General features: G+C 50.5%; 1 protein-coding gene across 3 annotated transcripts; it reads right to left on the minus strand.

Moving 5' to 3' along the window:
• Nucleotides 1–20,869: 20,869 nt before the first annotated feature.
• Nucleotides 20,870–24,374, minus strand: AEN (apoptosis enhancing nuclease). Of its 3 annotated transcripts, none has more exons than XM_058811529.1 (4): nt 24,308–24,374; nt 23,100–23,743; nt 22,623–22,823; nt 20,870–22,228 (listed from the first exon to the last, which is right to left on the minus strand). In XM_058811529.1, the coding sequence occupies exons 1-4, from the start codon at nt 24,357–24,359 to the stop codon at nt 22,025–22,027; spliced, it is 1,101 nt and encodes a 366-aa protein (XP_058667512.1). In that variant the 5' UTR covers nt 24,360–24,374; the 3' UTR covers nt 20,870–22,024. The 3 variants fall into 3 exon arrangements, with proteins under 3 accessions (XP_058667512.1, XP_058667510.1, XP_058667511.1); XM_058811527.1 differs by having other exon boundaries at nt 24,287–24,359; XM_058811528.1 differs by having other exon boundaries at nt 24,275–24,338.
• Between the last annotated feature and the right edge of the window lie 2,157 nt (nt 24,375–26,531).

Genomic DNA, 26,531 nt, shown 5'->3' on the forward strand with positions numbered 1-26,531 from the left:
ACCTAGAGATGTTCTGTGTTAGTCAGTGGCAAGGTGCCATGCTGAATCTGTGGCTCAGGCTGCCACCATTTCATCCTTTCTCTTTTTCTCAGGTGTTGAGAGAGGTGAAGGCTGTAAAACAAGCAGAAGATTGAAAGAGTTCTTCAGGCTGCCCCACCCAGGGATGGGAGAGACATTCAGTGTTGAGAGGTGGAAAAGCCATCCCTCTGCCATGGGCAGAGCTGTGGGTGTCTGCTTAGGTCAGTGCTGGAGAAACTTCACCTTCATCACCTGGCTTCACCCATTCCTGCTCCTCAGAATAAGGCAGGAGCCATGACTGTCACCATCAGATTTTCTGAAAAATCCCTTTGCCAGGATTTCTTCTCCTGGGAAGCTGAGAAGTCTCAGAGAAAAAGGAAAACAATATTATCTCATTTGCTTCTCCTGTGTTTTGCTGCTTTGGAATGTGGTTGGAGATTGTTTATCCAATATGTGAATTGTTTTCGATTAATGACCCATCACGGTCAGGCTGTGGTGGACTCTGAGGAGAGAGTCACAAGTTTTTAAGTAGTATCTTGTTAAGCTTCCTGTAAGTATCCTTTCTCTATTCTTTAATATAGTTTTAGTGTAGCATTATTTTATATAATATAGATCATAAAATAATAGATTAGCTTTCTAAGAACATGGAGTCAGATTCATATTTCCTCCCTACGATGGGGACCCCAAAAATACCACACACATATTTCCTTTGATAAGTGCAGCTACCTCTGCACTTATCAAAGGAAACTGGCTTAGATGATTGGACTGGACTAGAATAGAATAGAATAGAATAGAATAGAATAGAATAGAATAGAATAGAATAGAATAGAATATTTCAGTTGAAAGAGACCTAAAATGATCATCTAGCCCAAATTCCTTCTGTAGGGAAAAGCAGGCCCCTATCCCTTTGCTATTCTCTGAAAGGGACAACAGCTGCAGCCCTTAGGATATCATTGCTCACAAGCTGGTGCACTACAGGGACTCCAGGACCTCTCTGCCTCCCTGCCCTTTAACACTGACCCCACACCTCGCATGATCTCAAAGCCAAGGCAGTGGGATTTCAGTCAAGCACAGAGTGGCACTGTGCAATAGGCTGCCCATGGCAAACCAGGCTGGAATTTGGTCTTTGTTCAAGCACTGCTAGGAGGAGAGGAAGGGAGAGGAGGTGCAGGGTGTGGTACCACTGCAATTTTCTTAGAGGCAAAGCCAGTTGAAGTTCACATCCTCCAGCTACACCTTCCTCTCTGAATTGAGGCAGCTGGCCACCCTGCTCCATTGTGCCAGCTTGTGTCTAACTGGGTCAGGGATCTGTGTCTAAAAATGGCCTTTGAGAACAAACACAAGCTTTCTTGTGAACCCTGGAAATTTCGCTGCTCTTGAGCACAGAGCAGGTGCTTATCAACAGGAGTTTGAGTGAGGGAAGGAGAAAGCAGAGGGAGTAGAACCTCTCTTGGTTAGTTTTCCACCAAAATATGGATTCAAACCCAGTCAGCAGGAATCTAATCCCACTAACAGGTAACCCACCTTTTCTCAGCAAACACACAGGGATCACCAAATCTCAGACCTGTGCCTGAACCCCCTGCCAGGGTGGTGTGGGTGGTCAAAGGAAGTGCTGGTGTCCTTCCACTGCCAACTGCAGGGATGGGGCTCTCGTGCCTGATGATGCCCTGCAGAGCCCATGGATAACTGGTGGGATGAGGAGCCAGCAACATGGGGCCGGAGCTGCCGTCGCTATGGCTGCTCTTCAGGGACCCAAAGAGCACATTCCTCATCCTTGAACTCCAAAGTGTGTCTATTTTAACCCTGCTCTCCATGGCAACACAGACTAAGCAATGCCATCTCTGCCTCACGTACCCCCCTGTTGTTATTGTGAAGGGTTTGCTCAGAGCTGACCACCTGAACCAGGGGCTCATAGCTGAGCCAAGCTTTTCCCACCCTCTACATTTCCTATTTTCCATTCTCCACATTTCCTATTTTCCACCCTCTACATTTCCTATTTTCCACCCTCTTTTTCTCCCAGATGAAATTCTTTTAAGAACAGCTGGTTCCTTTTTGGACTTGGTATTAGCATTAATAAATCAAACTTGGATACAGCTCTCGAAACCTTCCCCCAAGATGCCTTTTAATTAAAGCAGTGGAAAGAAAAGACCAGGCTAAATGTTCTAAGATTTTTAATTAGTGAAGCCTTTATTTTATTTGCTAAACAACAAGATTACATTTAAGTCCATTAAAATGAGTCCTTCGTTGAAAGGCTTTACAGTGTGTGTGAAAGGGAGATTTAAAGGATATTAATAAGGGCTTAAACATCTTAAACACGCTAAAACAATTGAAGAATGATATTTTTTAATGGAAGAACTTAAACAACCTTTTATTCCCACCACAACAAGTGTGTATGTTTGTGTGCTGATGCCTTTGAAGTTTCCTTGAACAAACATGCACCTGCCTTCATCCAGACCCACCCATTCTTTTATCCCTACTGCCACAGGGAACTGTAGTCCTTTCCCAATAATTCCTGAATAAAAATGTGTTTCTCAGACAGGAAACACATGCTACAATCATAAACACTTCACCTGCAAGTCCTCTCATTTATGGTCCCATGAGTTGTTTATTGCAGGGGAGGACTCAGAGATGTTTAGGAAAGGGATTTTATAATTTCTGTAAAAAATACTTAACATTTTAAGAATCACTTACATTTTTTACAGCTATCAGAGATATAAAAGTAACCAGACCATTTCCTAAGAGGGTGGCAAATGTTCCTTCTTGGACAAACCTGAGAGTGTTGTCTGCTAATGGGTCTCACTGGTTCTGACTTAGCAGAGCAGAGAGTACTCACATGCTTTCAGCCTTGGCAAGGCACCCCAGGTTTTAATGAGCAATGCTCACAGGCTCTTCTTAACCTGCTGACTGAGGAATCTGCTCAGAGAAGGCAGAGTTTGCCTTCACAGAAGTGTTGCAAAGCTAACCTGCTGTACTGCCTCTCGATGAGGATCTTCTGGAAGCACCTAATTCTATCATAGCTTTGCCATTGTGGAGAGACATATCAGTGTTAGCTGGCTGCACACCTGGATGTTCTGTCCATGATGACCTGTTTTCTTTCTGGTTTTTTTTTTTTTTTTTTTTTTTTTTCTTTTGCAGGCATTCTTTTATGGCCTCTTGTTAGTGCACATGAAAGTGCAGAGACCTATGTGTTGTCTGTATATTACTAAAGGCTAAAAGAGGCCTCAGGCACCCAGAACAGCTTTTCCATGGTCAGATGATTGAGAGGAAAGGATGCTGGAAGTACTTTTGACAGTGTCAAATGTTCTCTGTTCTTGGTCAAAACGTTTGGCCTGATTTTGGGATTCCTGATCATATAACTCCATTTCCTGTCTTCTCTCAGAGACCATGTCCATGGTCATCATCTACAGGAGGTTCTTCCAGCTTCAGATCATGTTCAAGCTAAAGCACTTTCCTGCTTTATAAACCCAGCAGCAAAAACCAAATCAAGCCAGGTTTAATCCATTCATCCCTTCCTGGATAAATGGGACAGCAGTGGAGGGATGCTGGGGCACATCTCAGCATGATACAGCCCTAACCCTCCCCCCAGCCTTCCAAAGACCTATTCCTTGTGATAGTATAAAAGCACTGATTACTATTAAAAACCCAAACCCTGCAGGAAAGCAGGGAGGGGGAGTTTATGGCCATTGACCTTTTAACTCAGGTGGGTTTATAAAGAGCTGTCTTTCTGTTGCACCACTGGGATTGTACAAGTTTCTTGGCCATGAATGGGAGCTTTGTAGGACTCTACTGTGTGGTCATTCACGGGCAATCTGTTGGTCTTTTTAGAGACATTTAATAAAAAAAGAAAACCTATCTAAACTAGAGGAGGAGGAGGGGGGCAGGCTGAGTATCAGCTAGCGGCCCAATCAATGAGGGAATGTGTTTGGGGCTCCTCCCGGAAGAGAAAGCTTGTTTTAGGAATTTAGCCTGGCACTCACGGGCTTCTGTTTGTATGGCCCTTTCATTTTCAAAAAGACAGGCAGGCAAGCAAGGAGAGATGGATTGGAGCAGGCATGGGGAGAAGAGGCAGGGAGGGAAGGGGAACCAAGGGGGGAAAAAAGAGCAACTGTTAGAATTGGGAAGAGGGCAACAGTGAGGATGAAGGCAGAACCAATGGGATGTTCTCATTCTGTGGGCACCACACGGCTCTCCAGCTGATGGAAAGTTGCTCCCTGGGATGGAGGAGTAATCCCCAGGGTTAGGAGAACCCTGGTCCATGGGTGGTGGTGGTGCACAATGATGTGCCAAGGTAATAACAGCTTAGGCTGAACATACAGCAACAAAACTCCATAAATCAACATCCTTCAGCAGGAATGGTGCAATGAGGAGTAAAATCCAGGGAGTTTTTGCTGATTGTGTAAGAACAAAGCACAGTGGGGCATTGTCAGGATTGGGATGGCTGGACTCTAACACACTGTGGGATGAAAACCTTTCAAGTTTCCCCTAGGACCTGATGGAAGAAGGGCACTAACTCTGCACTAGCAGCCTCCAATAAAGCTGCCTCACCAACTCAGCCAGAAGCTCTGCTTGGACACTGCTTTCCCTTTCGAGTTGCTGCCATTAAAAACTGAAATAACTCTCCCCCCCCCTTTTCAGTGGTGAGGGAAAACTGCTCTCAGGTAGCATGATAAAACATCCTTGGCTCCTTATATGACGAAGCCAATATAAATACCAGGCTCAACCCTTAGCTAAACTCATTTTCTCCATGTGTGTGTGCATTTATACATATATAATATGGATATATAAATCTTTATCTCATCAAAATGTTGGTCTGTGTAATTTTCATCTTGCAACATGCAGCTTGTTAAATTCTCTGCATCACCCTGTAGCAATAAAAAAGGCTCTCACCTGTGCTGCCCTATCTCTGCTGATAGGCCTTGCTATCTATAACCTACTGGCCTTTCCTCCTCTTAAAGAGTTAATTTGTGAATAGTTACAAAGAACATTTAAGGATAAAATAAGTATGTAGCCAGGGGATAAGAAATGTTCCCTGTTCTTCACTGGTGCTCTCAAAGAGCTTAAAGAAAACATCTCCCACCAGCTGGTCTACAAAGTGTGTGACTTGTACATTTGTAAACCTGGAAAGTCAACAACCATATATGATGTTAATATTTGCCAGCCAGAACCCACAAGACATATACAGAGACCTTTGCTCTGTCCTGGCTAAGTTGAGGACTGGACTTTAGTTGTGATTTGGAGGGAAAAAAAACAACCTTGTGAAGGAAAACTTTCCATTAGCATAAAGCCAAAAGCACCAGCTGGACGTGCCTGTACACCAGGGCACTTCAGGGGCAAGGAGGGGACTGGGGGGTGTCCCACAACACAAGCAGATAGTCCCTAAATTAGACCAGCTCCTGAGCTGGCCAGCGAATGGTGGAGAGCCTGGGCTGGAGAGCAGTAGCTGTGAGGTCTCTGTACCCACAGTGTTGAGAAAGTGATGCCTGCTTTGGGAAAGGAATGGCTCTTCATCCCTGAGGAGCTCTGAGGAGAAACAGGGAGGAGATGAATCCAAATCCTCTGGGTCCTGCTGCGCTTCTAGGCCTGGGGCTGTGTGTCCCTCCTGAAATGCTTAATTCCTAGATGTTCCTTGGGAAAGCTTCTCTTTTTCAGGGTTCACAGGGAGCTGAAGCAGAGGCCAAAGCAAACCAGGGTTTGCTGTCAATGACTCCATTGAGGGCTGGGACAGGCAGAGCACACAGCTGCAGGGCATGGGTGCTGAAATGAGCGGCCTGCCCAGCCTGTGGATCTGCAGGTTAACAAAGGACTGGGAGGGAGAATGGGGTGTGGGGAAGGATGGAGAGGGTGCCACTGGAAATGTGGAAATTGCGCAGATTTGGAGCACTTCATCCCTCTCCTGGCTGCCTGGCTGGGCAGTGAGGCAGCAGGATAAAAGCAGAGGTGGGTGATTTTGATATCAAACCCTTCCTCCTCACCTGATAATGAGATCTACTTCTTCTCTCCTGATAATGATTATCTAATGAGCCTTAGATAATGGCTCTGAAACTCGTGTACATTAAATACTCACCTAAATATCCCAGCCCCAGACTTCCATGGGGCAGAATCTACCCTGACCCTCCAGCCAAAAGCTCCGTCCCCAGAGGAAGGGAAGACAGAGGGATGTGCACAAGAGACAGGGATAAGGTCCTGTCAGGTCAGTGTGCCTGGCTGCAAGGATAATAATCAAAGCAACAGGAATCTCTGGAGGGAGGGAGCCCAGCAGGATCATCCCTTCTGCAGACACAGGCTGCAGGTAGTCACATCCCTGCCACGAGAACTGAACAATCTCATCTGGCTTTTCCTCTGCTTCCCCCTGGGACCATCCTCTCCCTCCCCTCAAAAAAACCCAACAAAACCCCCCCCAAAACCCAACAAAAGAGAGAACCAGAGGAGATTATACTTGATCTTGGGCAAGAAGAATAGGCTGGCCAGGAGACCAGCACATATCCTGCACTAATCACCCCTCACCTAAGCAGTTCTGGATGTGTTCTCCAGTGTCTCGAGGCAGGGGTGCTGCTCAGACAACATCAGCACGTGCTGTGCTGTAAAGGCAGCTCAGGGTCCTCTTTCCAGCACCTTCTGGAGTTTATGTCTTCACAAAGCTGACAAGACAGCTGTTTCTGAATGGCCAGAGCACTGAGATAATTGTTGCTACAGACAGTGTGGACAGGTGAGGTGTGGGCTTGAGGGACTGTGCCCAGGGAAGGTCCAGAACAGCCCAGCTTTCCCCAGCCTGACACGATGGCCTGGGAACAGAAACATCCTCTCCGCCTGTACTGAGGCTTGGAAATGCTTATACTACTTGAAGAGCAACCCTTGCTGCTCTCCCAGCAGCAGTGACAGGTTCCAGTGCCCAGGTTCCAGCCCTGTGTGCTGCCCTGCAGGTTGCTGGGTGGAGAGAGGAGTCTGTGCTGTGCAGACAAGCTCAGGCTGGCCTGGGGAAGGGACATTGCTGGGACAGACTACAGCCCAGGCTATGGCTCATCCCAAAGCTTGGCCAGCCCAGTGAAAGCTGGAAAGAGCCCTGGCATGACAGAAGGAGCTCTCAACTCTTCCTCTGACTACAGCTTTTGTGAGTCAGGTTGTGTTTGCATAAACTGGACCTGGTTGCTAGCTGCAGGTTTTCCTGCCATAACCACTGTGCCCTTAAAGACCTTCAGCTGTGCCATTATAGAAATTATTATGGTGACTCCATCTCTGCCTTACTGCAGACACATTCTGGATGGAGCAGTCAGAGTGTGGTAACACTAAGGGAATAAGATTATTTGGGCAATTTTTCTTCTTTTGACAGCTCTTGAACTATGAGAGATTCCATAGAGCAATTACTGGCAGAATGGACATGGAAAGGGTGATTTTTCTAAAGCAGATATTGGAGAAGGTGTTTGGAGTGAGGGATTGAGAAAGAAATTTGACCTGTGTCCCATCAGTGCAAGCAGTGCAGCTTTGTCACCACAGAGGTCCTGCAGTCCCCATCCTGGGGAGGGAAGGAGCTCAAGAACTCATTTTGAATAAACACACACTGTGCAGAAATCTGGGCTTTCTTCTCCAGCAGTGGGCAAGCAAAAAGGCAAAAGACTTCAGCAGCCCACAGGCTGACAGGTTTCTGCCCATTTTGACTGAGTGAAGGGAAGATATTGGCCAACACTCTCCAAACTGTGGGTGTGCCAGGATGTCCTCAAGCTCTGCCCACGTTCGCAGCCTGGCTCATCCTTCAGGAGCCTGTTGGGTGGAAAGTGCCCTGTCTGCAACCTCCATGGCTGGGCTGAGTGACAGGAGCCTTTGGGTAAGCCCTGGCAGGGACTTCATGGAAGAATCCTTCACCTTCAAAGCCGGCAGTTCGAGACAGAAAACCTCATTCCACCCTGCCTTACTCACATCTTTGACAGTGAAGGTCAGAAGATGTGCCATACTGACCCCCCTCCCCATCAGAGCTGCAGGACTTGCTTCAGGACATGCTGTGCCAGCTTCAGATTTTCTAACACAGCTCAGATTCACCTGCCACACCTTCCCTGGGACAAATGACAATCTCTCCAGAGCCCAGGAGTGGCTGGCACCACACCTGCTTACAATAGGAAAGCAAAACTGCCAGAGGACTGAGCACTGGGAAAGGCTGGACTGTCTTGGAGGGAAAAAAAATATAAAAGCCATGTTGGGCATTTATGGCTTTTGGAAAAGAAATGTCAGAGCAACAAAAGAAAATCCAGATGTGCTGCATTTGAATGGTAACAGGCTAACTGGAGGCAGCCCCACCTGAATTCTAGCAGCTTAGCATTTCTTTTGCAGTTTATTGACTCAGGATTTTCTCATTATTGGCTCGTCTTTAGGAGAAAATACTGTTCTTGCTTGGCACTCGATTTTCTTTCAGAAATACTGTTTTTATCACTATTCTTTCAGCAAGTTTTCCTAAGAAGAGACTGGAGATCTTCAAGCTGGGCTGGAGTTTTGCCATGGTCTTCTTCTCAATCTTGGTGTAACTTGTATCCTATCTAAAAAATCCTTTCTCCTGCCCTGCCGAGGTCCATCCAGCAGGACAGTTCCAGGCACTCTGCCTGCCCCCGGGGCGGTGTTATGTCTTTATACTAAAAACTACATATACAATGTTTGCAATTACTTTCCAATACCTATCACCTATGTTAGACAGTGAGCTTCTACTCTAAACCAATCTGTAAGTGCCAACATCACAGCAGAAGATGGAGGCCAAGAAGAAGAAGGGGAAAGGCTGGACACACCCGGTTCCCTCCATCTTTCCTCCTGAACTCCCTATTCTAAAACCCCCAAAATCTACTTTTTCACCTTGTGATAAATTCACTATCATTACTTAATTTGTCATGGCTTGCAGATCTTTATCTGTGGTTGGTAACTTGCTCCACGGGTCATAATCAAAACCACACAGGCATTTTGGGCTCTGTGCCAGGGTCTCTGAGCCCCCTGGCAGGGGTCCTGGCTGCTCAGGACAGACAGAGGGGTGTCCTGGGTGCTGACAGCCCTGGGCTGTCACACCAGGCAGGGCTTGGCCCCAAGGACACACCAGCCTGAGCTGAGCCACAGGCAGGCACATGCATGCCAAGCCTGGGATTGCTCCCATTCCTGAAGTTTGCTGTCCCCCACCAAGCATAACCCCAGCCCAGCTTCCTGCCCGAGCAAGGCTGAGGAAAGCTCATATCCAGCAGGACAAACCGGGAGTGGAGCGGGTTCCAGCAGCCCCAGCACAAGCTGAGGAAATGGAATGAATTTCAGACATTTCTGGAATTTCATCTGCTCCATCAGGCAGCTGTGGCCTGCCACAGGTGCTCAGGGCTGAGGGCTGGCAGGGAGGAAGCTGAGAGCTCAGCACAGGGAGAACACAGGTGGAAAGGCCAAGGGCAGGCTGGTCCCATCCCAGCGCCAGCTGCACTCCCGCCCATCTTACAGCCCCCAGGGCTCTGCCAGCTCCCTCTGAAACCCTGGAGGCACCAAGCAGGAAGAGACAAACTTTGCCCCTGGCTGATAACACAGCATTTCTCAGACACCTCCCCATAGCCAAGCTTTAAATTCTGCACTTGGGGCCACCTGAGCCCAAGGCAGGTGCTGGCTGAGACCCCCTGGCGCACTGTCCTGGGGCTGCAGCCACCTGTGTGTGACAGCAGGCACAAGAGCTTGGTGGCCCATCACAGGAGATATTTCTCTAAGGGGTGGAACAGGCTAAAAGAATTTAGATCAGTCCTCTTTGGGATTTTCAGTGGTGTAATAAAAGTCCCTGTGTCCTGGATGCCAGGGAGGTCTGGGGGAGGGGGAAGAGAGGGTGAAAGTGAATTAAATGGGCCTTTCAGAAGCAAAGAGAGCACTTAAATCTTCTCTAGCCCATTGAGTGCAGATGCTGCTGAAGCCTGCCTGCCATGATAGCCAGCAGAGCTCACCCATATTGTGTTTTGACAGTCCCAGGGGAGGGCTGAGCTGGCAGAGAGGAGCAGGGTGTGTGCTGGCTGCAGAAACAGGCTCCAGTTTATCCATGCAGGATGAAACCATGAGCACTGGGACAGCATGTTCCTCACCTGGGGATGAAACACAGAGTTTATTTCAGCTTCATCCTCCTGTGAGAGACATTATTTACAAGATGGGGTGCTGGGGAGAGCATGAAGTTGTGAATTGAAAGCATCTGAAAGTCACCCTCACATGTGCTCACCCATGATGCCAGAAGGGAACCAACATCTGGAAAGTGGAGCAGGGTACAACTGGGAAAAACAGGCAGATGTTCTGTCCCATGTTCAATAAAAACAGCACCAGAGGCAGCTCCAGCTTCCTGCAGACAGAGGACACAGGTGGGCAGAGCATCCCTCACCTGAGCCCTCACCTGAGCCCCTATCTCATCCCAGCACCAGGGCTCTGCAGGAACAGCCTCATCAGTGCCCCTTCCTTCTGTGTGAGATTTAGGTGACAGGGGAGGGAAGCGAATCTTTGTCAGGCTGCTGGTGTACAGCAGAACCTGTAGAGCCAGGGAACGTTGTCCTGAAGGAGATGAGGAGGGTAATAGGAATAACTAAAAATAAAAACCTTTTGGATTCTAAGAACTTAAAAGAAAGATAGTTTTTAAACACTTAGTAGCTGCAGCTGGGGGTCAGCAATGCTGCCTACCTGAGGCTGTGTGAACTAAGAACATTAATTGAGCCTCCTGGGTATGTAAGCCTCTTATCTACTTACACACAGTGCTTTATCTGGGCAGGAAAAAAATGAGATTATTAGCTAGTTTTAATGAACAGCAGTAGGATGTGCATGCACACTCTCTTTGCTGGAAGATCCTTTCCTCTCTCTCTCTGTTTTTCTTTATAACTATTAGCTTTCTAGCATATGAGCCAGGACTTCAAAAGGGGTGTAGGTGTCAGAGGAAGGGAGATGGCTCCTATTCATCTTTCCAGGGCTGAAGGTGTTCTCAAAGCTTCTGCTCTGCTCCTTAATCCTACAGGTGCTTCTCAGTTTCTCAGATCTGGTAACTCAAAGGTGTGGGGCTCTCCCTGCCTTGCTGAAGTGAGTCCCTGCTTGGCAGGGCAGCCTTTGAAGCTGCTGGCACCTCCTGGTGCACACCCAGGCACACTCAGGCACACTCAGGCACGCCCGGGCACACTCAGACACACCCGGGCACACTCAGACACACTCGGGCACACCCGGGCACACTCAGACACACCCGGGCACACTCTTGCACACCCGGGTGTGCTCTTGCACAACACAGAGTTTCCCAAGGCAGACTGGCTGCAGCAGGGGCCTCCGGGGAGCCCTGCCTGTCCCCCTGCCCCTGCGGTGCCTCCTGGCACAGGGATCCCTGCTCTGGGTGTCCTTCTGATCTCAGGGTGACTTCCACCAGCTGCTGCCTTTTCCTTTAATGTCTCAGGGAACTGTGTTTGCTTTTCAGATTCCCTTTCCTGATTGTTTTGAAAGACAGATGCCCTCTGCTCCTGCTCCTGTTAAAAGCCATGGCTTTCCCTTTTTCTGGTGGGCTGTAAACATCTTTCCTGTTACAAACCTGCCCTTTCAGTTGCTCTCTGGCTCTAAGTAGTGCTGTTTTTTCCCTTTGTAAGCTGATTCTCATTTATTACCCTCTTATCCATAAGCTGCTAAGGCGGGCAAGCAGAGATGGGGTAATTTCCCCTCTTCTAAGCTCCCCTTCCTAACTAAATTACACCTGGATCTACCACTGACATTAAAGATGCTGTGCTTGAGACTGGATTCAGGCCAGGATGAGGGTTTGAGAGAGCTGCAGGGCTTTCTCCTGCCCTCTTGTTGTGTTTGTACCTGGGGCTATAGCGAACTTCAGCTGCGGGGAATCCACAGTGGTCTGTGGCTGAGCCCAAATGATTTCTAAGTAAGGCCAGGGTGAGAGGGAGGAGCAAAGCAGGTCCCAAAGCAGAGTTTTGTAACTCTCCCTCCTCATATCCAGACTGAATCCAGGGAGCTGGTTAGTCCCTTTCCCTGCAAGAGCCAAGCATGCCATAAAGATGGAGCTTGAGGCCAGGGCAGGCACCTTGCAGCTCTGATTCTTTGCCCTCATCCTGCTCTGAAAGGCTGATTCTCCTCCAAATGCTTCCACCAACTTCCAGCCCCATTCTCAGCTTGAGACTTCAAAACTGCCTCTCCCACTGCACGTGAGGGCTCATCTAACATCTTCCTTGCACATCTCACTTCTTGTCCCAGCTCAGCTACTGCTGCCCATAGGAAGGAGGGATAGGGGGGAAAAAACCCTGTAATTGAGAACCTCAGAGTGGTTTGCAAAGCTCCTCTGTCCCCACTGTGATGCTGCTTGTTTTGGTGGTGGGAAAATGTGGGAATCTACAAAATGAGAAACTTTTGAAAAAGCTGCAAAAAGCAGGCTTCAGAGGCAGCAGAACTGTGACTAGAGCTAAGCAGCAGCCATGAGATAGGTCAGGGAAAATTTATTTAAAAAGTAGAAAAGCAAGGACAAATAGAACAATGGTCTGTGTATTAACGCTTGTCTAGAATAACTCTCTAAGCTACAGAAAAGTTTGTCTAGCAAGATATTAAGAAGTTTGAAGCTTAATAATGGAGCTGTGTGCATTGTGTTTTAAGGCTTACAAGCAGGTATTGTATTCAAAATAAGCAAGCATTGCTTTAACCAAAGGTACCTGTGCTTATAGTGGTTGGATGGAACTACAGTCAATGTGCTTTTGCTTTGTGTGAATGGTCAAAAAACTTATAAAGTAAGTTATAACATTAAGTTCTTCATCTGCTGCCTGGGATGTGAGCTGGTGGCATCTTCCCATTGTCATAACCATGTAATGAGACTGATGCTGGAAAATAAACCAGCTCAAGGCACGTTCCTCAGCAGTCCCGTCCCGTTTGTGATTTATACAGAGACCCCAGCCAGCGACAGGAAAACTGAGCCAGGGATGGGGTCATGAGTGTTTCAGGCCTGGGAGCACCAGAGCAGAAGCAGTTTGCAGGACCCCCAGTGCACAGCCACTGCTCTGCTCAGCCCCTGCAGTACAAAACAGGCTGTGGCTGGCAGAGGTTGCTTTGTGCTGGAGTCCAGCAGTGCCAGCCCTGGGATGGTGACGATGGTTCGGGTGGGGGGGCCATGAATTGGAGAGGTGTGACCGTGTTCACAGGGGTCTGAGGATGAGGGAAGAGACAAGGATCTGACTCCATGTTTCAGAAAGCTTGATTTATTATTTTATTATATATCTTATATTAAAACTATACTAAAAGAATAGAAGAAAGGATTTCATCAGAAGGCTAGCTAAGAATAGAGAAAGAAGGAATGAGTAACAAAAGCTTGTGGCTTGGACTCTGTTGGAGCCAGCTGACTGTGATTGGCCATTAATTAGAAACAGCCACATGAGACCAATCACAGATGCACCTGTCACATTCCACAGCAGCAGATAACCATTGTTTGCACTTTGTTCCTAAGCCCTCTCAGCTTCTCAGGAGGAAAAATCCTAAGGAAAGGATTTTTTTCATAAAATATCATGGCTACAGAGAGGGAACTTTTAAAACACTGCAGGGCTTGGCATGAGGCAAAGGAATACAGCAGGGAGAAGGCTCCCTTCCAAACTTATATATATTATTAAAAAAAAAAAAAAAGAGGAAAAAACCCCAAAAGCTGGAGCTAAAAAGGCAGCTTGAGGAACGGAGCTGCTGGAGTTTTCCGAGAAGGCTCCCAAGATGCACAATGGGAACATCTGTGCCTGGGCTGGCGCCTTGGAAGGGTCTCGGCCCGCAGAGCGGGGCTGGCGTCAGCCGGCTCAGCCCTGCCTCGGTGCCTCCCGTCCCCAGAGCCCTCCCCGGCTGCTCCCGCTGCCCTCCAGCCTCGCACCAGCCGTGAATCCCCGTTCCCACCTCCGCTCCTGCTCTGCCGCGCTGGGCTCTGCGGGCTCCGGGCAGCGCAGCATCCCGCAGCACGGGCAGGGATGCAGCAGGCTTGGCCCTGGAACAAGCGTGCTCTGTGCTGCCCGTGAAAGGCAGCTTCATACGGCTCCTCTCAAAACGTCCCCTTATTGGGACCTGCTCTGGGGACACAGGCACAGCCCAAGCCACGCAGGGCCTTGGCCTTGGCGGTGCTGTTCTGCTTTTGGGGCTCCCTGCAGGTCATTTCGGCTGCTGATGCTGAAGACAAACATCATTTCTTCTCCGTTATTTCCAGCTTGATCTATCCAAAGACCCCTAACCCCAAAAAGCAACAATATAAAATTGTAATAAATGTAATGTATATATAATGTAATAATTGTATATGTAATGTATATGTAATGCAATATAATATAATATAATATAATATAACATAGAGATATAATAGATAGTATAATATATATATTATATATATATATATATATATATAAAAATTATAAAATTGTAAAGTATAAAAGCTCCTGGCCTTTGTTGTCCCATCCCTGCATGGCTCTGCAGGACATGAAGCAGTGTGAGTCCCCGTGAATGGACAGCACTCAGGGTTTGCCTGGGGCAGGACAGAGATGAACAGAGATGAGAAACCTTTTTTTTGGAGAAAATTTTTCACCCTAAACTTCAGGTCAATGTCATCCTAAAATGACAACTGCTGCTCTGTGTAGCTCTGGCTTTGATGGTTTCCATCACTCTGCTGTTTTAGGAGACCAGAAGATTAACAGGGACTGCAGCATGTTCCACAGTGCCACCACAGAGTGGCCTTGTGTGCCTTGGCCCCTGCATGTTGCCACTCACAGCTGGGATCCCCATCTTATAAAGGCAGGAATGGTTTCCAATAAAAGGGAAAAAGGGGGTCTCCATCCTGGCCAGGTGAAGGCCAGATGCAACCAGACCCCAATGCTGCCCTGGAGCATCCCTGGCTGTCCCTGCCCTGGGTCCATGGATGCCCTGCATCCCTGTCCCAGCACATCCTCCTGCCCATGACAGGGCTCTCTTCCCTGACAGACACAGCTAATGGTACTTTATGCCCCTGCTTTTACATTCCTAAATGAATTCCTACCCTCTGAGTAACACTAATGGGTGTCAGCTTGTCTTCCTCCTGTCTGGTGCTCAGGAACTACAGCTGAACATGTTTTTTGGTGACAGTTAATGGATGGTTAGTCGCTGTTTTACTCAAATGCATTCACGATGGAATTGCCTCTTTGTCCATTTCCTCCTCCTGTTTTGGGGCTGTCACCATAATAGCAGCAGAATTTTAAAATGCTAATGGATTCAGGAAGACCTGGACTATGGGAGAGAGGCCAGTGCTTGCAGAGTGTTATCAGACCTCAAAGACCCCAAAACATGCAAGGATTTAACTGAGTGATATAAGTGGCCTTCATGCTGCTTTTGTGCTTGTGAGCTTCCTAAATACATCCTGGGAACCCAGGGCAGAGCCGGGTCCCATCCCATCCCATCCCATCCCAGCCTGTGAGGGGATAATTCAGGAACCAGCAGCCCGAGGGCACCATCTAGTGAACAGCCGGGACTGCAAAAACCTGAAATGGCCAGAAATTGAGTGAAAATTGGAGCTGGGGACTCGCCGGGGGTCAGTTCAGGGTATTGGGGAGTCATGCTTTGTGCTTTCCCCCTACTCCTGTTATTTTAATTTTATTTTTTTCCTTCAGGTTCCCCCAGAGAAGAGCGTTCACCACCCTGCACCCTTTGTGGCAGGGATATTGGAGCACATCGCACTTGCTCCTCTGCCCCGGCCAGTGGTGCTGGAAAGATGATGGCATTATGTTTTCCTGTTTGGTAGGGGAAAAAAAGGATTATTTCTAATGGTTTGTGAGGGGACACAGGTGTGCAGGAGTGGAGAGGAGGAGGCAGCTCTGTTGTGGGGCAGGTCTGAGCTGGAGGCATGGGCTGTTCTTTCACCCTTTAAGGTGAAAATTTAAAAAAGCTACAACATTGCCCCCCAAGGTGAGCTGAGAGGGCAAAATGAGAGGCTGAAATCCCACAGATTTGGTGCACAGCTTCAAGGTCCCTGAAATGATGCAGCAAACAGGAATGAAGGAATCACCACACCACTCCCCTGCTGTCCCCAGTGCCAGGGGGCTGAGCTGGTCCTCTCCCCACATTCCCTACACAAGGAATTGCAATTCCTTAGTGGGCATTGCACACCTTGCCAGGAGAAAGCTGTCCTATAACCTGCTGGAACCAAGGAAAATGGGTTTCTGCAGCCCAAGAGCAATTCCCTTCTTTGATGTCTATTGCCATTGTTGCCTGCAACGTGTCCCTGCTCCCTGATTCCAGCCAACCCCAGCGCCCCCATCCATAAGATCCGTGGTCATTTTGTGATCTGGCTTTCAGAGAGGCATGAGCTTATGCTCATGCATTCAAACTCCTTGGAGCTGCTGGAGGAGAGAATCCCAGGGCAGGAACAAGGAAAGGTGACATCCCCAAGCAAGACCACAGCAGTGACCAATTCCTCAGCTCCTCCCTTTCCTGGCAATGCTGGGGGACACCCCCCATTCCCCTCGTGCTGCACCCCACCAATCCCTCCTGATCTAAAGGTGGCACCTTCAGCAGCTTGTGGCCCCCATGTGTGACCGTGTTCACAGGGGTCCGAGGATGAGGGAAGAGACGAGGATCTGACTCCATGTTTCAGAAGGCTAGATTTATTATTTTATGATATATATTAAAACTGTACTAAAACAACAGAAGAAAAGATTTCATCAGAAGACTAGCTAAGAATAGAGAAAGAAGGAATGAATAACAAAGGTTTGTGGCTCAGACAGAGTCCGAGCCAGCTGACTGTGATTGGCCATTAATTAGAAACAAGCACATGAGACCAATCACAGACCCACCTGTTGCATTCCACAGCAGCAGATAATCAATGTTTACGTTTTGTTCCTGAGCCCTCTCAGCTTCTCAGGAGGAAAAATGTTAAGGAAAGGATTTTTCATAAAGGGTGTCTGTGACACCCATGAGCTGTTGGCATCCAGCCCCCAGGTGACCCCGTGAGTGCTGTGGGGTGCTTTGGTGGGCTGAGCCATTCTGTTGGGGCTGCTTGCACAGAGAATGGAGGGGGGTTATCCTTGGGAGTTTCTTTGTGTTTTGCTCCAGCAATCCTTGCCAAGCACCCTAGGGATTTGTGGAGCAGCACTGAGGGGTACAGGGGTGCTCACATCAGGCCACCCCACCTGTCCAGCTCACCCTTTGCAGCCCCCTTTGGGGCCAGCTCCCCGGGGAGGATGGAGCTGCTGGGAATGGTGCCTTTCCCTCCCGTATGCACACAGTCACGATGGTTAGTTAAGTGGCTTGTTTTTCATTAGGAAGAGACTGTTGCTAGGCCACCCCGCTCCCCGGCGTCGGTCGGGAAGGGGTTTCGCAGCCAATCCGGGCGGCTGTGCCGGGCTCTGCACACGCACACATCACGCACACCCCTCCTGCAGCCCAGGTGCTAAGCGGCTGCCAGATGTGCCTGCTCATTTCCACATCGCACCTATCCGCTTCTTCCGGCCAAGCCGCTTATTAAGGCTCCTGAGATTTTAATTTAGAGTTGGCCGCGAGTTTTCTGCCTTCTAATTTACCTCGGGAGTAGAGGGGTGGGTGGGGGTGCAGGGACATGGGTCCTCCCTCTGCTTTGGTCTCTGATAAAATACCCGAGTGAAGCCTCTGAAACAGGGTGACTCGTCCCTCTGTGTCCCCACAGCGAGGGGACACATTGCCCCAGCTTAGGGGCTTGCTCCAGGCTGTTATTAGGTACCAGCATTGCTCCACCCCAAGATATTAATGCTGTGGTTTTTGGGGATGTCCTGTCCAACACCAGGTGTCGGTGAGCTCATTCCAACTCTGTGATTCTGTGATTTGGGCTTTACGTGGCGTTTCAGCCGTGCGTGCTGTGATGAGCAGAGCCAGCAGCAAAGCAACCCAAGATATTCCTGCTGTGATTTTTGGGGATGTCCTGTCCAAAATCAGGTGTTGGTGAGATCATTCTAACTCTGTGATTCTGTGATTTGGGCTCTACGTGGCATTTCAGCCGTGTGTCCTGTGATGAGCAGAGCCAGCAGCAAAGCAAGCCAGGTGATTGATCAATCAGGGGATGCTGCTCCCAGCTGTGCTCCCCATGCAAACAGCCCCTGGCAGCTGGGAGAGGAGCTGGACTATGGTCAGGCACTGGGGATGCAGGGCAGGGGGGTCAGACACATCCCTGCCACAGCTGGAACAGCTGCTGCTCTGCCATGGTGCAGCTCCAAGCATCCTCTGGGTGTCCAGCACCCACCCAGCAGAATCGCTGGTGCATGGGCAAGGGAGGGAGCCAGCTGAGCCCAGGATATGAGCAGGGTGGAGCCTTTCACAGCTGCAAATCTCTCACCGTGGCAGGAAAGGAACGGACACCAAAACATGCAGGAAAAGGTGGACAATCCACTCAAGCCTCAGTTTTTGAGTGGCCCCCCATGAAAACCCCCATAGAGCAGGAGGAAAGCTCAATAAAAGCAGGAGAAAGCATTGAATTGTGCCTGCTGCTCAAGGAGAAGCTGTTGCTAGACAGAAGTAAAAGCTGTCGCCATCGGCTCCCATTGGCTCAGCCCCACTCCAATGACGGCCTTATCGGTTACCTGCACTCGCAGCTGCCTGGAAAAAGCTCATTTGACAATGTTTTCCCTCTGATAAAAAAGCCCAGTGCTGGATTCATGGGTTTGGGTTAATCATTGTTCAGGGCTTGTTGAGATAACAGCTGAGTTTTCTGCAGATTCTCCAATTATCACAAATTTTAGCGTAAATGGGGAGCCAGCCCAGCTCTGCCTCTCCCACCTAAAGATGCTCAGCCTCCCAACAGCAGCTCCAGCAGGCTGCCCATGAGATGAGCCCGAGCGTGTGATGAGCTGGAGTTTGCTCAGCCATGGCAACTGGAGCTGGCAGGGAGGTGAATATTCACAAACACCTGTGAAAATCCCCATTAGCTCTGAGAGGCTGGAAATGGGGCAAATGTCACCACTTAGATTATTCAGAGCAAACATTGTTGGCAGGGAGCAGATTGCCACCACATGTGTGAGGTCTGCTCAGCAGCAGCCCTATTTTGGGGGTCTGCAGTACACAGTGTTGGGGTTTTCCAAGCCCTTTAAGTCTGATGGAAATAGGGATTAACCCTCAAATTTGTTTCTCACCTTCCCCAAGAGGTGGAGATCATGGCGTAGAAGAAACGCTTGCAGACCATGACTGCACCAAAGGGCAGCTGCCTCCAAATTTGCCTCCAAAGCAGGGAGGGCTAAATCAGTGTATGGTCAATATTTTGGAAATGCTTTTTTTCCCTTAATTATGCCTTAGGCAGGCTGAGTCACAGGCTGGTAAAGCTTTCTCCAGGTTCACCCCAACACACCTGTGTCTCACATTGACCATCACAAGGTGTAGTGCAAGGCAGTGAGACAGGGGGCTGGAGGGGCAACAGGCTGGGGCTGAGGTGGAGAAGTAATTTGAGAGCCATGGAGTGTCCCATATAAGCTCATGTACACCCCAAAGGGATGTGGTTACACAGGCCAGGCTATGTGGCCATGAGCAAAGCTCTGCTCTGTCCTTCCTCCAGGTCTGCTTTTCCAGGAGCAAAGACAGCACCGCTGCATCACTTTTGGAATGCCACCATCTACTGACAGTGCGATGCAGAGCTTTCCTTTCCTGCAGCTTTGCCTCCCTCCTGCTGTCCTGGGGGAGGTGGGGATGGCAGGGAGGAGGAAACAGACCTGCACCAGCTGTGCTCCTCTGTGTGCCCTGTGGGGTTCAGGTCCAGCTGACATTGCACAGCTCAGCTGAGCTGCACCCTGAGCTGGCACAGAGGGTGCTGCTGGCCCTGTTTTACACCCTGCTGCATCACGAACACACCTGGGACAAACTGGAACAAGCAGGATTTAAAGGACCACATTTCCTTTCCTGTCAAGACCATGAGCTCACGGCAGAGCCCAGGTTATTATACCTGTTGAAGGATGGCTGTGTTTGGGCCGCTGTGAAGACAGAGATTTTTAGACGTGTCTGACACATTTCAAAGCATTTCTGAGCTGTTCCTGGCTCCCTCTGCCAGGCAGGGAGGAGTTAAGATGGGAAGTGCAAGATGTGTCTGGTAATGGCACTGATGTGTGCGTCAGGTGTGCCTGCGTCACCCGGCTGCCTTGGCCGCTTCCCAAGGCTGGGGCTCAGCTCTCCTTACCCTCCACTGTCTGCAGGGAAAAGCCTGGGATGGTCTAGCCTGGCTGGCAGGGTCATGGACTCCATGCCAGGGCTGGCTGTTGTAACCCCTGTGCTGCAGCAGGGTCCCCAAAGTCCCCAGGGTGCTGGCAGCCCTCCAGCCTGCTCTGCCACCTCCCTTTCACAGCCCAGGCACGGGGACTGTGCTCAGGGGATGTCCCCAAGGGCTGCCCTTAAGGCACATTGTGAAAAAATATAAATTTTCTACAACCATGGCTGTTCAGTTCCCTGGTGAATCAGGTAATTCCCTGTGTCAAGCCCCAAACCCCTCCCTGGTGCTCACACACCCATCTGGGGCACATTTCTGCAGCCACAGATCATCTACATGTCACCTCCAGGCCGAGTCACTGCAGATGAGCAGTGCCCTGTCCCCACACTGACAGCAGCCCATGTCACAGCTCACAACATTCCCACTGTGATCTTGCTCCCAGACCCTGGCTGAGCCCATCCCTGCTCCTCCTGCTACACAGGGCTGTCCCCAGAGCAGAGGGGACAAGCCTGTAGCCCCAAGGAACTACCCACTCCAGCCTCTCAAAGCACCTCTTACAACTGCAGGTGGGTTTGAAGCCCTAAAACATGGGATGCTACTTGGGCACCTGTTTGCCAACCCCATCCCTGCCCTCTCACTCCTGGAGAACTGCCAGATCAAATAATGCAGAATATACACAAGGGGTTTAGCCAGAACAGTTTTTAATTCAGAATTGGACAATCATGTGAATAATTTATTTAAAATTAAGTGCATTCTGTGCTCTCTTCCAGGCTGGACATTGATTAGACCCAGACTTTCCTCTTGAACTTCATTATGCAAGTGGATCCCTCTAAATCAATGGGGCCTGATGGGATTCATCCAAGAGCTGCTGATGTCATTACAGAGCTGCTCAACTATTTTTGAGCAGTCTTGGAATCCAGAGAGGTCCCAGCTGACTGAAAGGTGCCAAATGTTGCCCCAGTTTTGAAGGGCAAGGACACTGGAAGATACAGCCTGTCAGTCTCACTTCACTGACAGGTAAAAGGATGGGAAGTATTTTTCTGGGAGGATTTGAAAACCACCTGGAGCACAATGCAGTCATTGCTCACATCCAGCATGGCTTCACCAGGGCAAAGTCCTGCTCATGGAACCTGATTTCCTTCTAGAGCAGGCCTCCCACCTAGCTGATCAAGGGGCACCAGGTGATGAAATCTTTTTGGACTTCAGCAAAGCTTTTGATACCATACCACAGTATCCTTCTGGAGAAAATATTCAGCACACAGCTGGAGCTGAGCACTGAACAGGCTCCCCAGGGAAGTGCTCACAGCACTAAGCACGTCTAAGTTCAAGGAATGTTTGGATAAAGCTCTCAGGCACATTATGGGATTCTTTGGGTGTCCTGTGCAGGGCCAGGTGTTGGACTCAATGATCCTGATGGATCCCTTCCAACTCAGCATATTCTATGATTCTATGAAAGAAAGTGAGCAGCAAACTGGCTGTTTACTGGCCCAGAGGGTTCTCAGCCTTTGGACATCAGCAAAACACCTCAGTCCCTGCACAGGAAAGCTTGCCCCTTGTTTCTGGGAGGAGGACAACCCCATAGCAGGCATGGGGAGTGTTGGCAGCCCCCATTACACACCCACAGAGGCTCCTCCAGGCTGACACAGGACCCTGCTCATCCCCAAGTGACAGATGAACACAGCACAGTCTGTGTGACAGCTCAAGGCTGCAGACAGCATTTCTGGGAGATTGCTTGTGTCCAGGTGTCACCATGTCTCCATCCCTGAGCAGAGCAGTGCTGGGCACAAGCCCAGGGGAGGAGGCCAGCAGTCACCTCCACCTTCAACAGCTGAAGGCACCAGGATGGCCCAAACCACACAGAGGTGACTGTCCCCATCACAGGCTGCTCGCCATCAGCTCTGTGGGCCAGTACTGGTCATCCAGGTACTGGCTGCTGTCTGCAGCAGGGTCTGTGACGGGGCTGGGGGGCCGGGGGGGCAGGCTGTGGGCCAGCTCCTTCTCCCACTGTACCTCCACCAGTCTGTACAGCTCCATGGCTGTCTGGGCGTCCTCCACCGATGAGTGTCCTTTGCGGCCCTCCTGAGAAAAGGGGAAAAAAGGAGAAAAGGGGGAAAAGCCTCATTAGCTAAAAGGGGCAGCAAAAATCTCAGAAGTCATGCCATCTGCTTGCTTGGAAGGACACAAGTGCTGTGGGTTTTGGACACAGCAAAAGTTTGATGTAGCCAAGGCCATACAGGTATCTCTTCCACCCTTTTTGGAGGGCACAGATTCTGTCCCCATTTTACTGAGATAATTAATGGTCAGCTTGGGAGGTCCTTGGCCCTCCCAGCTTATTTATAGTCAGGAGCACAGGGTGAACAATGTTCATCTCCACCTCACAGAGAACACACATGGAGGTCGGACAACCAAGCTGACCACAAAGGTCCAGAGCTAACCCAAGGCTGTTTCCCATCTCAGGGTTCCTGGTGCTTACCTGGATCTTTTTATGGAGCAGGTGCCTGGCCAAGTTCTTGAGGGAGACATTGGCTCTGATGGGCAGCCCTGCCCTCTTCTTCAGTGCAGGGCTCTGGCTGGTGTCTCGAGTCCTGTCTTTCGGGTGGAAGTACTTCAGGGCTTGGAAGTCATTGTGGATGGCGTGCCCTACCACAATCTTGTCTTTCAAGATCTTCAGGATCTGGAAGAGTCACAGAGGGTTAGACTGACACTGCAGTGAAAGAAATACCAAGCATAAAATAAGCCATTTTTTATTAAATTCAGCTCCTTAGCTTTTAGTTTTTAGGTTCCCAGAAGGAATAACAAGCAAGCAAACCAATCCACTGCACAGCTTGAGGCTCCCATTCCTATGCTGTGCCTCACAGCAGCCTAACACGGGCCACCAAGAATCCCAATTTATGCCTGACAGATAACACAGAAGCTTTTTTATTTTTTTAATTTTTTTTTTTCCCCTGACCTCAGCCTGGGCAGCCTTGAAGGGAATTGCATTCTTCATGTGCTGCTTGGTGATGCCGCTCCAGCGTGTCCGGTAGTCCACGATGGGGAGCTCGGGCCGGACGTACTTGTCATAGATGACATCCCCCTCGTAGTTCACCACAGAGCAGCGTGCCAGCTCGCTCAGCTTGCCCTGAGGGCCCGTGCCCACCATCTCACAGTCGATGGCCACGTACTTGCCCGGGCGCAGCACCAGGGAGGACGTCCTCACCCTCCCGGAGCTGCCGTTCCCCTGGGACAGCAGCACCGAGTGGTGCCTGGCTATGCTGTCTGGAGAGGCAGATGGAGACAGGGATGAGGACACGCTCTGCTTGGCCTTGGGGACCTTGTCACAGCTCTCGGTGAGTTCAGTGTGTGCCTCCAGCCCCGCCTCGGGGCTCTGACTGCCCGGGTGCCTGTGGGGGCTCAGCAGCCCCTTCTGCTCCAGCACTGCCCGGCGCGCCATGAACCGCTGGTGCCTTCGGCTCCTCTTCTTGCTGCGAGCCTGCGGTGAGCCGGGACCCCTCGGGGCCTGAGCGCAGCCCCCATGGGCGCCCTGCAGGGTGGGCACGGTGACCTTCGGGGCGGGCAGCAGCGGGGTCATCTGCCCTTTGCCTGGTGGCATTCCTGCGGGAGGGTGCACAGGGATCATGAGTGCCATGCAGACCCCTGTCAGAAAAGGACGCACAGACCCCACGGCAAACCCACCCACAAACCCACATCGGGGACACCGGGGATGGCACAGGCAGGAGAAACGGGGCAGGGCGAGGGGAAGGAAGGGACACGGACACGCTGTCGCACCCTGTGACACACCACGCCTTTGCCCCCTCATTCCCGGTCCCCACCCCGCCCTATTCCCGGCCCCAGGGCCCTGCCCAGCCCCTGCCCACCGCACTGTGCCCTCTGTCCCCCCGTTCCGTACTCCCCAAGGCCCTGTCTGCCCATTCCCGGCCCCAGGGCCCTGCCCACCGCACTGTCCCCTCTGTCCCCCCCGTTACCCTACTCCCTCAGGCCCTGTGTGCCCATTACCCGGGCCCTCTCCACCTCGCTCCAGGCCCCAGCTCCCTGCCCGCCCCGTTACCCGTCCGCAGGCCGCTGCCGGCCCCCCTGGTGTCCCCTGTCCCCCCGGTGTCCCCTGTCCCCCCGGTGTCCTCGTACCCCCCGGTGTACCCCCGGCGTCCCGGTGCTGACCGCTCCCGGCGCCGCTCACACGTGTCCGGCCCGGAAGCCGCCCCGCGCACATGCCCGGGCAAGTCCCGCCGTGGCCACGCCTCCCTGCTTTCCCATTGGCTGCGCCCAAGGACTAATCTGCATACGGGGGCGGGGCTTCGTCCGCCCCCGGGGGCGGGGCCGTCGCGGTTTTGGGGCTTTTTTGGGGTTTTTTGGGGAGCTCCCATCCGGAGCTTCCAGCGCAGACTGGGTGATGCTCAGGCCCTCAAGCCTGTCCTCACCTCTGCCCCCGGTGGAGGGGACCTTCCGTGGGGCTGGGTTTGGGGTGGGATGCACACTGCGGTTCCTAGGAGTAAGCTAGTGATGAAGATTATATTTGCCTGGGTGTTCATTAGCAGGGGAAGGAGTTCGGGGTATGGGGCCCGATAGGTTGTTTAGCTGACCCTACTGGAAAGTATGGAGGGTTTTGATTCCTCTAGTGTAGGTTTGAGTCCTGCTTTTCTAAGTATTAGGAGATGAGAGGGCTGGTATTACCTCCATGTTCACTTTATCATAGTGACCCTTAGTGTTCGGGCACATTTCCAGTAGGGCCTTAGGTAAGGAGTAGGCCCGTGTAGCAAATTGACATGCTGGTATGTCAGAGGCACAGGGCTAGTGTGAGTGGCAGGAAGGTTTTTCATAGTAGGTGCATCAACTGGTCATATTGGAATAGTGGGTAAGAGGCATGAACTCATAGGAATCCTGCTGATAGGAGCAGGACTTCTGTGGCTAGTACAACAGGGAATAGTTCTTGAGGGAGGTTGAAGAGGCTTGGGTTGAAGCCAAGTCCGTGCAGCCCCACACGGATACACGGCTGCGCTTTTCCCGTGTGTTCACTGTGTCCTGCAGCTGGGCTGGAGCACGGCAGCTTGGAGTGTGCATCCTCCAGCTCTCCCTGGATGCTCCCTGGAGTTGTGGGGAGCAGCTCCGGCTGGGGCATGGTTGAAGGGGGGGCTTTCAGACCGGCCTCTCGTTGCTTCCCTCCCAAAGCTCACAAAAGCAATGTCCGAGGTGGTCAGAAGAGGAGAAGGGCAGCCCCAGCCAGTGGATTGTCCCCATGCCTTCAGCATCGCTGCAGAGGCCATGTGCCCTAGGGCAGACTGTGACTTGTTGTGGTGGGATGAGCCATACAACAACAAAATCACTAGTCTTCCACAGGGAACCAGGCTCCGTGTCCATCCTCATCCCTCTGGGCCTTGCTGGGAGGGTTCCCTCTCCCTGCTACCGATGGGGCTCACAGGGATGCAGGACAAGTGTTTCACACTCCACTGTTCTCCCTTTCCACCACCCATTAGTTTCTGTAGCCTGGTAAGAAAGGAAAGATTTAGATTGCCCTCTGACTAATTTTTTCATATTTATTTTCTGTTCTTCTCTTGGTGAGTAAACCTCATCCTTAAATCAGTTGCTCCATGCTTTGCATTTCTTGCTTCCATCCCTGCTGTTCAGCCAATTAATCTCCCTTTAATGAGAGCCATTCAAGTGTCTCTCAATATCTTGCGAGGGAATCCTGTCAGCTCTCTGTGTAGAAACTTACACTCTTTTCTGGTGTTTTTGGTGAAACTGTGCATTACAGCTCTTGGAGATAGTTCATTTCATATTCCTGGGCCTCTCCCTGGAGAGGTGTTTTTCCCCCTGTAAATGAGGTGTGAGCTCACTAACAGCATACAACTGGGAGTAAACTCAAGCCTTGCTGTGAGGGACATGGGCTTGCATTTCTCCTCCAGCTCTGGGTGGATAAGGAGGTGGTCACTGCCTGCTCTTCTTTCTCACACCCTGCATTACATGAAGAAAGACTCAAGTGCCTGGCTGAGAGTTTCTCCCTGGACACATTGGTGGGTCTGATCACTCTTGGCTTGTCCACAACAAACCCATCCATGTTCCTTCTGCTCTTCCCAGGATGTGTAGTTTGCATTCTCTTTGAGAGTGCAAAGTTTTAGCTGTACCCTCATGGCTGCAAAGAAACCTCAACAGAAGAAATTACGGCTGTGGGGAGGAAGGGAAAAGCTTTTCCCCATTTTGCAGGGTGACCAGGCTTAGGAAACCAGATAATCCAGAATGCAAGGGAACAGTGCTATCATTTTTTTCTCCCTACCCCATATACAAAGATGGAAGTGAAAAAAAGTCAAAATACCTTTGAAAGGTGAATCAAAATAACTTTGAAAATGTCCCGTGACCTCCTGTGATCCCACTGACCCCCAGATCCTCA

Source organism: Ammospiza caudacuta, chromosome 10 (assembly GCF_027887145.1).
Source record: "Ammospiza caudacuta isolate bAmmCau1 chromosome 10, bAmmCau1.pri, whole genome shotgun sequence".
Classification (NCBI taxonomy): domain Eukaryota; kingdom Metazoa; phylum Chordata; class Aves; order Passeriformes; family Passerellidae; genus Ammospiza; species Ammospiza caudacuta.